Below are 13,915 nucleotides of genomic sequence, written 5' to 3' on the forward strand. Positions count from 1 at the left end.
TTCTCAAAGGTGATTGTACTTCTTTTGCCAATTGGAGATTGATGTGTTAATCTTGTTAGATATCATGTGATATGGATTCAAGAATCAATAAGACAATAAAAAAATCCCAATGGATTAATTGCAACCACGTTTTTAAATAAAGATCGTTACGTATCGTATTGGCTAACGGAATTTCGAGCCAGCCTCCGATACTGTTATTTACTTGTACGGACGACACGGTCCGGTATTGCCCGTACCACCATTAGGGTTGCGTTTTCCAATACCGTGATTTAAAACCCTCATTGCAACTCATTACCATTCGCTGCATATTGGCCGCACGACTGAAGCAGACAATGGAATTGCTAACGTATTAACTCTTTTATACATTCAACTGAAAAAATAATCTTTTTCTCCTGTTGACCTTAAGAATCTCATATCACGTGTCAGACAACCATCCACAAAATATGTGAAATTACTGGGAAAATCATTTTTATAGCCAATTGAAGCTTTATGGCAATCGTTGGACAAATGATTATTCCCTTTAACCAAAAAAATCTGGACAAAATTCCTATAGAGACATCATTAAAACTGTTGGACCTGTGAAAATTTCCTAGCAGATGGGCTTAAAAAGAAAGAATTAGGGATCAATCAATTCAACTAAACTCTATAGACAGAAAGACAAAGAGCCAAGACACCTAATCTACAAGTTGGATACCAGTCGTGTATATGGCTGTAAACCTAAAAATTCTCCATTTTCACAATTGCAGTTGAAATTTTCGAAGATCGAACCTGCACTGAAGATCCATACCGCATCCAATCCTTCACACAGATAAGGGCTTCAAGTGTCACGGGCCTTAGAGAAGCCCGATAACTATCCATCTTCTCGCTCGCAGTGTCAAACACTGAATCCGGAGCTACAGTAGAAACTGGGATCGACAAAACATCAGACGCCATTTTGGAAAGAGTGGGGTACTTAGATGTGTTTAGTTTCCACCATCCCAAAACATCAAATTCTTGTACTCTGGGCAAAAGAGGTTCCTCTAGATACTGATCTAATTCTGACTTCATCTGCTGGTTACCAGTAATTTCGGAGATATAGACTTCGAAATCTGAAAGCCCATCACCAGTTGAAAGAAGTGTTTCTCCTTCTTCAACCAGCTCCGTCTTGACAAAAAATTCATTTCCATCTTGCACAAAAGTTGGCGGAGGAAGTGATTGCACAACATATTCAAGAAAGAGTTCATGAACACCCTCTTCAACAATCTTGATCCAGTTCTCAGCATCGTTGCCATAGATTCTAGAAAAGCTGAAGTCCACGAGCTTCATTTTGAACCTTGGGTCCATAACTGCAGCAATTGCGAGAACCATATTGGAATTCTTCCAATATTGATCAAACTTCTCTTTTAAGGGTTTAATAAGAGTACTGACAATGGGATCCTCGTTCATGCTCCCATGTGTCAGTTCGAACTGGATTTTCCACACCTCATGAAAGAACAAATTGGCAGTTGGGTGCATTGTGGCGATTAAAATGTTAGCCGCTTCAAAAAAAAGTTTTAAATACGCGCAGAGAGTTTCCAACTGCTTCCACTCATCCATAGAGGGGGTTTCATTGTAATTTGGATCAGAAGTATCCAAGCAAGAAAAGACTTCTTTTAATTCCAAGGCAGCCACCAGCATATGGTAAGTAGTGTTCCATTTTGTTTGGTTGTCAATGGTTAGGCACTTCATGCTGGGCACTTGAAGCTGTTGTTTCAGCTTAATGAATTTCTCTTCAATAAATTTGGAAGTTTTCACGTACTTCACGCTTTCACGAACTTTCTTAATGGTTTCCTTCATGGAACCCAATGCTTCTTGGGTAAGAGAAGTTAAAACATGGGCGTAGCAGTTTCCAATCAGTAACTGACCATTGAGAACAAGTGGATTCCTAATGGAGAGTAGCCCTCTGAGATTTTCTCTTACAGTGACGTTTGCAAAGGATTCATCGAGAGTGAGAGTAAATAGCTTGCTGTCCAAACCCCAATCATTTAGGCAACGTGTAACTGCGTGATTGAAGGCAACTTCTGAATCCGGAGAGGGAACCATAATAATGTTCAGGATGCGCCGTTGCAATTTCCAATCAAGATCAACAAACTGTCCAGTAAGAAACACATAACCTCTGGTTTCATCTGTAGTCCACAAATCCAAGGTAAGGCTCACTCGGCCGGGTATACCACAAATGAAGTTCAAAAGTCTTTGCTTCTCACTCAAGTAGACACCCACACAATCCATTTGGATAGAATCAACACTAGCCATATTGAATTTTGGCTGAAGGGTTCGTACAAAATCAACGAACCCATGATGTTCCACAAGGTTGAGCGGATACTCATGCAGAATTATCATCTTGGCAAGTTCGTGGTTACAAAGGTCCTGATTGAAGGATATACTGGGAAATACAGGGGCTGTTCTACAGCGCTTCCTAGGAGAGTCAGTACCACAAGCAGCACCATTGGGTTTGAAACCTGGTCTATATGGAGTCGATTGATTCTTTCCCTGGTTACGACGGCTTACTGGACAGATCCCTAAGACAATGTGTCGTTTGAGGTGACTAGTGCCAGCTAGCTTTGAACCAGAAATGTAGGCAAATGATTTCTTGCACTGCTTACAGCAGGCCCTCGTGCAGTCAGCCCCAACAGTTTCGATTGTGAAGTAATCCCACACTATGGACTTCTTCCTCCGCTTGTTAGACTGTGCACCCAAAATGGGGGGCTCATTGTTTTCGGTAGGGATATTCATATCTACAGAAAAGCAGTCCTGTGTTGGAAGGAAAAGGCATAATGGATTAATAAACATGCCCACAATCATGAAACAGTTTAAATCGCTTTCAAATTTGATAGCAGATAAGTAAATTTGGTTAAATGATTGCATACAGACCAAAGCAGCTCAGAAAAGCCAGAGTGCACAAAGGGCCTTGTCAGTGTTTCAAAAAAATTAGACTCTTCAAGGCTCCAGCACAAGGCTCAAATCAAGGTATCAAACTTCTTTATTCAGAATATATGCAAACAATAGAGAACTTAAGTGTGAGAATAATATAAAATCCCAAGGGCGTTTATTGACATCGAAAACACTTAAGGGCGACCTCCCTATGGATATTAAGTGGTCATATATAAAACAAAAGATAGACAACAGGTGGTCTTTTGCACACAGTGGGTCTGGAACTTAGAGGTTTCCTCCTACTTGGTCTCAAGTTTGGAACATTGTAGTGTAGTGGGGTTATCCCTGTGGTTTTTGGATGGTTGGTTATAAATGCATCATTTACCCCCCAAAAAAGTTTGGAACATTGTAGGTGCTATCAACTCTTACAGCAGTTGGTGGATACGCACCCACTGCATACCTAATATACAGCAAGATCATAAATTTTTAAGCTGTGCAACATCTCACATGAAAGCTGAATCAGGGGTTGAGGGGAACATTAGAAGGGCAACATGAGAAATTCACACAACTATGTTCCACAAGGATGGACCTGTATGATTTGACATCTTATCCTTTTAATACAGAACTCCTGATGTAACTATGAAGTTAATTTTACAAGACACTAGAGCTAAATAGTTGTACATAGATCGTGAGACAAAAGAGAGCTAAAATAGGAGCATATATAAAGCATGTATGTCAATCAATATGCAAGTCTAAGACACTTCAGCAGAGAATGTATGTAAAGGTCAATGTGTGCTCATCAAATCTGCTTGGACCTTGAAGTATTATTGTCAAAACAAATAACCTCATACAAGAAGTAGAAATCACTTTGGGGCCAAATATTCGAGTTCTCCGAGGATTTTAGTTATCCATATATATCTTAGAGAGAAGAAATCAAACCAAATGAAATGGTGTTCAATGGTATCCAAGTCCAGTTCGGCATATCACCACTAATTTTATGAGTCCAGACAGAGAAATTCTCTTATATAAGAGCATTTCCAGTAGGTTTAACAATGTTTCCCACCAAACTTGAACTTATATCTTGCATTACGTTGTCATAAAAGAGTTTTTGTAGTGTAGTCCCACAAACTCCTCAAACTATATTAAAAACTACTGACCTACTTGTCTTACATCAAATAGTGAAATGGATTGATAGTATGCAATGTCCTTTGAAAGAGAAAATTATCACTAAGAAACTGTTATTTTGATGGTTGAAGGTTGCAACCCTTACCTCAAAAATTCGATGGTTATGCAGGATTACATAACTCGTAAATTAGCTCTTAAATTTTCTGGCTCTTGGCGATGCTCTAAGGAAACACAGAAAGAACAAAATAGTGTCTTGAATACAAAAAGGAGGCTATACTGAATCTGCCTAACAGTTTCCATAAATGAATTGTTTTTAGTAAGAGATGAACATATGTAAATTCAGGTGCATGCTACACATTGGTACTCTAGTGCATTTCTTCGCCCGAGTCAGAATAAATATGTTTTTGAACCCTCTCTTGTATGTTTTCATTCAATTTGACTACTTTATCATATTTTAAAATTTGAATTTCTACTTTAGCTTCCCGGGGTGCATTCTCTATCCAACAGTAAAACACATTGTGCAGTGAACTCCCTCCATCTCGTGCAGTAACCAACAAAACAGTGCATTAATTTTGGCCCAAAAAAAATTCATTGCATAGATGCAGAGTCAAACGTGAGCTGACACCATCAATATTGAGCAACAAAATACATACCAAATTGCACAATCCTACGTACACAAAATCATCAAACCCTAACCCTGGCTTCTATGAAAACCCTAAGGCCAAAAATTTACAAAATCAACCGGAAAAAACCCCTAGAATTAAACATAACAAAACAAGATACCCAGAAAACATACAGAATCGGAACAAATTCGAACAACAGTGCATACGTCAATAGAATTCTTACTCTAAACCAATGATCTTCGAAATGAGAAACCAGTTGTTTCGAACCAGGGGGCAGTGCAACTGCAAGCTAGGGTTAGGGTTTAAGGTTTTCTTTTAAACATTTTTTCAAATTTTCAGAGGGGTTTGGGGGAGGAGGTAATGGGCTTGGAATTGGAAAAAAAACAGGAAACCCTAAATGGACCTTTAGGGCTGGGGCGGCGGCTATGGGGTTTTAGGCCCTTTTTGGAAGCAGGGGATAAGGACGAAGATTTGAGTGGCATAGTCCAATATATATATACTCCCCCTAACCCAGTTCTGTAGCCCACGTTTTTTGTAATTGAATCTGAACCGTGCAATACCCTTAGGCGGCATCTGTTTCGACGGACGGATCTAAGGCTCTGTTTGAAACCACGAAAAAGAAAGGAAAGGAAAAGAAAATAAAACGGGAGGAAAAATTTACTACTACATTCACAAAGCTTAAAATTGTTATTTTTTTCTCTCTTTTTCTCCCAACCAAACAATAGGAGGGAATTTTTTTTAGTTTTCCTTTCTTTTTCTTTCATTTCCTTAAGTTCCAAACAGAGCACAAGTGTCTTGATTTATTTCTCTGTCTTTGTGGCTCATTTTGAATCTGCACATTCTTTTTAAATAAAACTTATATTCAGTATTGATTTCTTTGTATGCGTTAAGGGGGTGTTTGGTGTTGATTATTTTGGTGCATTCTAGATTTTGAAAAACTTATAATCAAAATCTGCGAAAGTGTTTGGTGAATGTATGAAAAATAAATTATGCATGTTGAAAGTATTTGGTAGTATAATCAGATTATTGGATTCTGGATGTACATTTGACCATGATGCCCTTGTTATTGTTTATTTATTATTCATAGACATGGCCTTATTTTCTTTATAGATAATTAAAAAAGTATTTACGTAATATACAAAATAAATATTAATATACATTCTTTTGAAATTAAAATATTCAGGTATATAATTATACAAAAATTATACTATAGAAATGCAAATAAGTTTAATGCTAGTCAATAATGAGATCAAAAGATTTTCATGCCTTTTACATTTCATTTCAAGTTAACGACATATACAAAATACACATTCCAAAACATAACATGTCCTAAACGCTGAAAGTTGTAGGATTGGGTAGGTCTGTTAAAAAAATTAAATTAAATGAAGGGTAAGGGTATGATAATAAAAAAAAAAATGAAGGGTAAGGGTTGAAAATAGTTGAAAAGGTGAATGATAAAATGGTCTTCAAAAGTATACAATCCAGAATCAGAATTCAAAAGTACATTCGGAGCTACTTTTGGGATTGTGGCTCTTTATGCCTATTTTGAGAAGTGATTCTGGCTGAATTTTGAAATTCCGTGCAGAGGGGTCACATTTAGAGGGGTCACATTTCAAGCATAAATTTAATAAAAATATTAACAATCTAATATAAAGAGAACATGCGTTCAAAATAAATATTCCCTCCATCCGGATTTAATAGTCACTTGTTCAATTTTAACCGGATAAAAAATAAGTTATATCTTTAAATTAGTAATGAATTTTATATCCAATATGGATCTTGTTTGATAGATCTCAATTAGTTTTATAATACAATATTTTCAAAATTACATAAAATATTGGGGAAAAAATTGAAATAGTCCCTATAATTAAGTATTTGTGTCAATTTGGTCCCTGTAATTGTAATTGGCTCGATTTACACTCTGTACTTTTCATTTTGTTTCAATTTGGTTCAATTACTAACTTCCGTTAGTCCGCCGTTAGTCCTTTAAACAACAAAATCATATGGCCCCCTTTTTTTGGGGTTAAAATAGACTTGTTCGGCTAAATAAGTCAACTGGCTTATTTTTTTATCCTTATTGAATTTTTTTTCGTATTTTGTTAGTTTTTTGTCAATTTTTTTGGGGTTATTGCATCGTCATGACGAGAGAAATCTAAAAAGTAAAAAACTATGATCGAAATCCAATTTTTTTTGAATAAAGACCAAAAAATTGGCTTGTTGACTTTTTTTTGTCTTTATTCAAAAAAATTAGGTTTCAATCGTAATTTTTTACTTTTTAGATTCCTCTCGTTATAACGATGCAATAATTTCCAAAAAAATGACGAAAAACTAATAAATACCAAAAAAATTTGAATAAGGACAAAAAAATAAGCCAGTTGGCTTATTTAACTGAATAGGGTTATTCATTCCCCTCTTGCCCTAATATACCTCTGAACCAAAACACAGCTCATTCTTCCATTCTCCATTGATAAGGAGGCACTTGGGAAGAAATTTGGTTATAATTTTCTACAAAAAGTTGCCATCGAATTTAGCATTTTCATGATCAGCCATGAGGCATCATAACCACTGATATTCTACATGTTCAACTTGGGGAAAAATACTGAGATGCCTTATTTTTCTGCATAGTACTGAAAATGCACATAGAACCATGTCCAAAAGTCACAACATGATAAATAACCATGTCCAAAAGTCAAAATATTATATAAACTCAGTTCCAAATTTACCATGTCATAACCTAATACATAGACATAACAAACCACTCAACTAGGTTACAATAAACCTAATTTAATAGCCCAAGTGATTACAAAAAATAATGCCCTGTCATTCCATTCATTTTCCTACACTTGGCCCATGCACTGATTCCTGACTAGGAATGTTGAAAAATAAACCTAAACCAATTTTTTGGTCTTTATTAAAAAAAAATTGAATTTCGATAATAATTTTTTACTTTTTAGATTTTTCTAGTCATGACGATGCAATAACCCCCAAAAAATTGACGATAAACTAACAAAAACGAAAAAAATTTTGAATAAGGACAAAAAATAAGGAAGTTGGCTTATTTAGCCGAACGGGTCTGTTTTAATCCCAAAAAAGGGGGCCATATGATTTTGCAATTTAAAGGACTAACGGTGGACTAACGGAAGTTAGTAATTGGACCGAATTGAAACAAAATGGAAAGTACAGAGTGTAAATCGAGCCAATTATAACTATAGGGACCAAATTAACACGAACACTTAACTACAAGGACTATTACAGTTTTTTTCCCTAAAATATTTTAAATTACAAAATATAATCGATTTAAAAATGGCATGAACTCCCAAAAATGACCATTAAATCCAGACAGAGAGAGTAACAAGAATAAAAAATAAATGTACTAGTGTTTTTACATTTTCCCTAAACAACTTATTACATTTTATTTTGTGTAATTTGATAGAATTGTATGGATTGTCTTTGTGGTACTTCTAACTACCCAAGTCTGGAATGAGCATTGTTCAACTCTTACTAGCTGCAAGTTTTGAAGAGTTTTCTTCAATCGGTAAATTACTCTCAAGGTTGTGTTATGATCATGGATTGGTAGCAAGTTTCAAAGCTCGCGACCACTTAGGTAGAAGACCGAAGACTTTACCGCTTGAACTACAGGACAATTTCACAGAAGAAAAAAAAAATTCGATTATTTGAGGAGGGTAACGTGATCCTTTTGTGCCTTAGCTGAATCCGCTCCTGACTGAATCCAACTTCAGAATTTGCACCAAAACACTCCAAAAATCCAGAATTCATTAAAAAAACCAGCACCAAACACCCACTTAGAGTTGGAGGTGAACTCCTTTTCATTCTTGCTACTCAGCTGATTCGGAGGAAAAAAAAATTTAGGTGCTTCGGAATGGCAGGGTATAAGCACAACGCAAGATCGGTACGCAATACAAAATCAACTCGGGCTAATCCCTAAGCCAACTCGTCCCCATGGCGTCTTCAAGCACAAAATGAGATCTTCGTCTTGCTCAGCTCCAAGTCTCACTAGGTGATCGGCACTTTGGTTGGCTTGTCGAAGAGTGCGGATGCGGTCAATGGAGCAGTTGGTCCTGAACAACCCACACCGAGCAGTAATTCCTAATGACAGCACCATGCATTTAGAAATTATATCAAACTGATAACTGATCAACGTGATTTTTGACGTGGCCAATGTTCTCGACGAGCTCTAAAAAGTGAACGATTCTGATCATTGTTGTGGACACTTTGAATGTTCCAAAAATTTTCGGCAACAACTTTAGTTTACCGGTGAAGCACCTCTTTGTACTATAGTGTAAATGGCTCATGAGTGGACTTGCATTAATCCTATGAATTTAAGAAGTGATAACAAACAACCCTTTATCCTATCTTTTCTTTTCTTTTTCCCTCTCTTTTATTTCCAACACGCTTTCTCGGTCACTCCATTATTCATGTATATATAGGTTGGCGTTTTTATATATTCAGACTCGGGCAACGCACCTCAATTTTCTGATATAAATGATGATTTTATCGAAGAAGTACTCTACAAGACGAACAAATTAATCTCAAAAGCAGTACTAAATTTATAACTAACGTAACTAGCTATATGGTACTATTTTATTGAGGAAGCAATTAATTAAAACACTATTCTCGATCTGGCCAGGCCAGTTCTGCTTCTGCAATGAATGCATCAATGCTTAATGTCTGGCTGGTCCAGTACCCTCTCTGTGAGCAAAAACCAACGGCATGCAAGAGAGAAGAGACAAGGGGGTGGGCCGGGTTGCTGGATGCTTAGAAATTAAACAACATTTTTCATAAGAGAGAGAGAGAGAGAGAGAGAGAGAGAGAGATCTTGAAATTAATTAGGGCATGCAAGAGAACTATGCCAAGATAATGACTGTACGTGAGAGCACTCTTTTTACTACCAAAGAAAAAATCAGAGAGTATATGGGAGGTGTGAGGGCTTTATTGGGAAGGGCAAAATAGTAATTTCATTGAGGCCATGCAACAGACTTTCGTCCCACCTCTCCCTCTTTACATATTGTATAATGGGTTTTGGTTTCTCAAAAAAATCTAAATTTTGAGAAACCAAAATCCTTTCTATTTTCTTCATTTTTTTGCTATCCCTAAAATGAGAAACCACACATAATTCTCTTAATTGCATGGTCTATCCCACACATAATTATGGTAATGCCGTACGTAACTGCATATACGAGATATATATATATATATATATATATATATATAACAATTTTAATGTATCTTTTATACGTACTGATCTTCTTCATCGTAGTCAAACAAATAACCATAGACGTGCAAAATGGGTGATCATTTATGTAAATCAGGTGTTCTTGTGATTGTGTCTTTGAATATGTGTATTTTACATACTTCTACCCTCTAGATCCTCTGCTAAAATTCGCATATTCCAAACAATACTTGCATGTTACCGAGTAAGTAAGATTTTAAAATCCGAGCCGGTGAAAAGATGGTAATTGATTTTTCAATTTTCTTTTCACCATCCCCTCCCTCTTTTTTTCTTTTTGTCCTTTTAATTCAAAAAAAAAATTGTACATTATTAGACCTTGTGCTAAAGTAGACAAAATGAGAATGTGGAAATCACTATTCGAAAGCAGAACTACACAAAACTAGAAGAAACTAAAGAACAAGAAGAAGAAGATCGATCGATAAGTGAATAATATAATTACTACTTCTTGAGTCAATTACTCTACCATATATAAAATCAAATAAATAATTAAACAAATGTACCTGGCTAGCTAGGAGATTCAGTACTTGACAAATTAAGTCCTAGACTTGCCATGTTCTCCCACAGATTTCTTGAACTTCTATATGTATATGATTTACATACGATTGCATATGCCATATATATAAAGAGACATTGATTAATTAAGATGCAAGAAGTTCAAGAAAGCTGTGGAAAAGCATGACAGGACTTACTGCTTCTACTTCCTCATGGATCTCTCTCACATGGTAATTGTATACAATCTGAATAATTCAGAGAGAGAGAGAGAGAGAGAGAGAGAGAGAGAGAGAGAGAGATCTAGGTGAAGATTTCTGCAAGCTTAGGGAGAAATCACATGTACTTATAATAAAAAGGCTGGATGAAGAGAGAGAGAGAGAGCCTTGCCTTTGTCCATACAGTTGAGGAGGGCCACTCTACCATACAGTACATAATCTGTTTGTCTGTTGATCGATCACTTATGTAGAAAGGTGCAATATGTTTACTTCACTCATGCATTCCCCATAGGAAATTAACTCTCAGTGCAACGATCTCTCGTGTGACGTAAAATAAGACTGTCATGACTTCGTTTGGCAATTTATTTTGTAGACCTTGAGGTGTACATCATGCATGCAGAAAATCAAGTTGATTGGGCATTAGTAAAAACTTGTTCCAATCGAATTTATTTTCCAAGCAATGGACGGGGGCAAACTCTGACCATCTCATAATCTCAAGACAAATATGGTTCCTTCGAATTTATATTGATATCCGATCAACTTAATGTTTTTGTATGAATGATTTAGACATCGAGACCTACAAAATTAACGGTTTCGATCATCAAACAGAACCATCATATATGGATCCTAAACATGAGAGAGATGGGCAGGATCTTGATTCCGTTCACAAGACAGAACGAGATGGGCGCTTAAACGAAATCAAATAGAAGCAAATATTAATCAATTTTAGACCATTAATATATGTAAAATATAAGAATAAAAGTAAAAACAGCCCATTCCAGCACATGCAAATGCAACACTAATAATAGTTCTAGGGGATGGAGGGTCTATGCTGCTTATGGTCCCCAATTCTTATGCTTCCCTACCTTACATTGTTTAGACCTAAAATTCGAAATCTTTCCAATAAGATTTTCATAACTTTTAAAACTATTTTTTATCACCAAAAGAGGAAAAAAATATCAACAATTTATTTGTTGTGGTTTTTTATCGTGGGGTTCACGTCTATGTTGGATTACGGTCGGCAGTCTATGGTGGTAGTTTTGGTGGATGGAGGTGTGTGGTTGCAGGTTTTGGGGGTGGTGTTGGGGTGATTGTGGGTGGTTGGGCTGGGTTTTGTTTGGTTTGATGGGTAGCGCAGCATGGACGGTGGTGGTGGTTGTGTGGGCGGCGGCAGCGTCTCTTGTTGTCCGGTGGATTGATTTGTATTGGGCTAGGGTTTGTTTCGGCTCTTGATTTGGGCTAGGCCCATGTGGCTCTTTAGCCTTTATTTTTTGGGGCCTGGCCCTCTGGGTGTTGGTGGGTTTTGACCCAGCTTTTTTTTTTTTTTTTGCATTCAACCCTTGATTGGATTCTCCTCCCCTATTCCCCACTTGATGTACCATTTGTAAAGTGTTCTTAATAAAATTTGTGTTGCCTATAAAAAAAATTGAACTTTTTTGTTCCCAAGAGAGGAAAAAAATATTGCATCAAATTTCTCTAGCAATTCTTATTTTAAGCAAAGATATAATGAAACGTTTATATTCAATACAACTGCAAAATACAAAAGGAATATTAATTGCAAGCTCAACCCACCACACAACCCAATGGAGATTTGGTACTTGTTTGGGTAAGTGCCTTTTTTTTTTTAATTCTTTTCCTAAGAACCTCATTTTTAGGAGTAATTTTTTTTTAATTGTTTTGTTAAGGGTATGGTGTACCATATGGTTCATATCTACTTCAATTTTGGAGCCTAACAGGTTTAAACTTCTTGCTATGGGGCCTTCACCCTGAATGAATGCCCGTCGGTACTAGCGCCAAGGCTATACGGAGATTAAATAGCGTCAAGGTTACACAGATATTAACGATCACATATCAAGATTACCGGTCACTCGAACTACAAATACTCATAGTCCCTTGGACTATCAGTCCATCCACTCAAAATTGCAACCAGACGGCGGCTACAATGAGAACCCACACCCATTGCAGTCTAAACCCATCACACACGACGACTATCAAATAGGGTCTAACTGTGGTTCTACAATATCATACAATAATGGCTAGACCACATGAGCCGATACTCTTTAATTGATCACGAATAGGACATCACGTCACATCCGTTCACGTGGTGTAACAGGTTCGTGAAGAGTTCTCTCGACGGTATGAAATTTCATCAGAAGTTTCGGTAGGGACGTAAATTCATTATGCAGCTATCAGAACTAGACATTAGCGTCCACACCAATATGGAATATGTGAAAAGGCCGAACAATAATTGGTGATCCCGGGCACCATCACTTTGTGTCTCAATGCCTTTTAACTATTAACACCACGCATTTTTTGAAGGTCCACGTCTAAATTTGGCCGAAAACTACTGGATGATTACTCGTCCTCGTGAAAAGGCTGCCAATCACCACCATGCAAAAGAAAAAAGGACTCTGCGTAATTTGGCAATATGTGCACAGATCTGCAGCTGCACTACTGGACAGTCCCAACCAAGCGTGCGGTTGCAGGGGAGCTGAAAACAACCAGATGCAAGGCACACAGAAAATACTTGGGGTGAGAAAAAAAACCCGTCGATACGCGAACCTGGTCCAAATCAATCCAAATCACATAGTTTGGTTTGGTTTTTTAGTAGTGTGGTTCGGCTCCGGTTTCAAAAAATTATAAACCGTGTTCAATGGTTTGGTTTGTGGATTTATGTTATCGGTTCCGATTTCAATCCGATCTGAACTGTATGTATGTGTGCGTATATAATATGTATATATATTGATATATACACGATTTAAATTTACCAAATAAAACTAGCTAGCCTAAGCCATAGTAAATTAATTTTTTAATCTAATACTCTAAATTTGTGTGTTGAAATTTGAAACTACTCTTATATTGCTATTCTAACTAAACCTAATGTAATAAACATAAATTGACAAATTGTATCCATCTCTTTTTTTCCGGTCAATAATAGGGACTCTTTGTTAGCCACTATTTTCTCTCTTAATAGTTCTTTATTTACTATATTCCTTACATAGAAAAAGAATTGGTTTTAATACTAATAATATATGATTTAATATGTCTCTCATTACTTAAATTAAATAGTTTAAGAAAGTAGATATCTCTATTTCATGCAAACCGTGGTTCAAAACCCGAACCGAACCGTATTTTTATGGTTTGGATTGGTTTGGTTCTATGCATTCTATGGATTGGTTTGGTTCTCCAAATTCATAATCCATAAGTATGGATTTGGTTCTCGGTTTACTATGGAACCGAACCAATCCAGACTATGCTCACCCCTAGAAAATACAACGATCTAGCTTCTCGACAGTCCCCATAAGGGTACTGCACTGTGC

The 13,915-nt window shown here is 36.6% G+C and overlaps 1 protein-coding gene and 2 long non-coding RNA genes across 3 annotated transcripts in view; 1 reads left to right on the top strand and 2 right to left on the bottom strand.

The window, feature by feature from the left end:
- Positions 1–13,915, top strand: part of LOC131312122 (uncharacterized) — an 80,313-nt gene that overhangs the window by 33,141 nt on the left and 33,257 nt on the right. The gene's annotated exons all lie outside the window — the stretch shown is intronic.
- On the bottom strand, positions 451–5,102 carry LOC131312112 (zinc finger BED domain-containing protein DAYSLEEPER-like). Its single transcript, XM_058339861.1, has 2 exons — positions 4,861–5,102; positions 451–2,769 (listed from the first exon to the last, which is right to left on the bottom strand). Exon 2 carries the CDS (start codon positions 2,749–2,751, stop codon positions 718–720), a length of 2,034 nt encoding a protein of 677 aa, XP_058195844.1. The 5' UTR covers positions 2,752–2,769; positions 4,861–5,102; the 3' UTR covers positions 451–717.
- Positions 8,398–10,696, bottom strand: LOC131312125 (uncharacterized). Its single transcript, XR_009195715.1, has 2 exons — positions 10,389–10,696; positions 8,398–8,744 (listed from the first exon to the last, which is right to left on the bottom strand). It is a non-coding gene; the product is annotated as an uncharacterized LOC131312125 (long non-coding RNA).

The sequence above is a fragment of the Rhododendron vialii genome, chromosome 12a (genome assembly GCF_030253575.1).
Source record: "Rhododendron vialii isolate Sample 1 chromosome 12a, ASM3025357v1".
In the NCBI taxonomy this organism is placed as follows: Eukaryota; Viridiplantae; Streptophyta; class Magnoliopsida; order Ericales; family Ericaceae; genus Rhododendron; species Rhododendron vialii.

Bases quoted from the DNA above. Each gene is read 5' to 3' on its own strand.
- LOC131312112 (XM_058339861.1), bottom strand. From the start codon at position 2,751: ATGAATATCCCTACCGAAAACAATGAGCCCCCCATTTTGGGTGCACAG.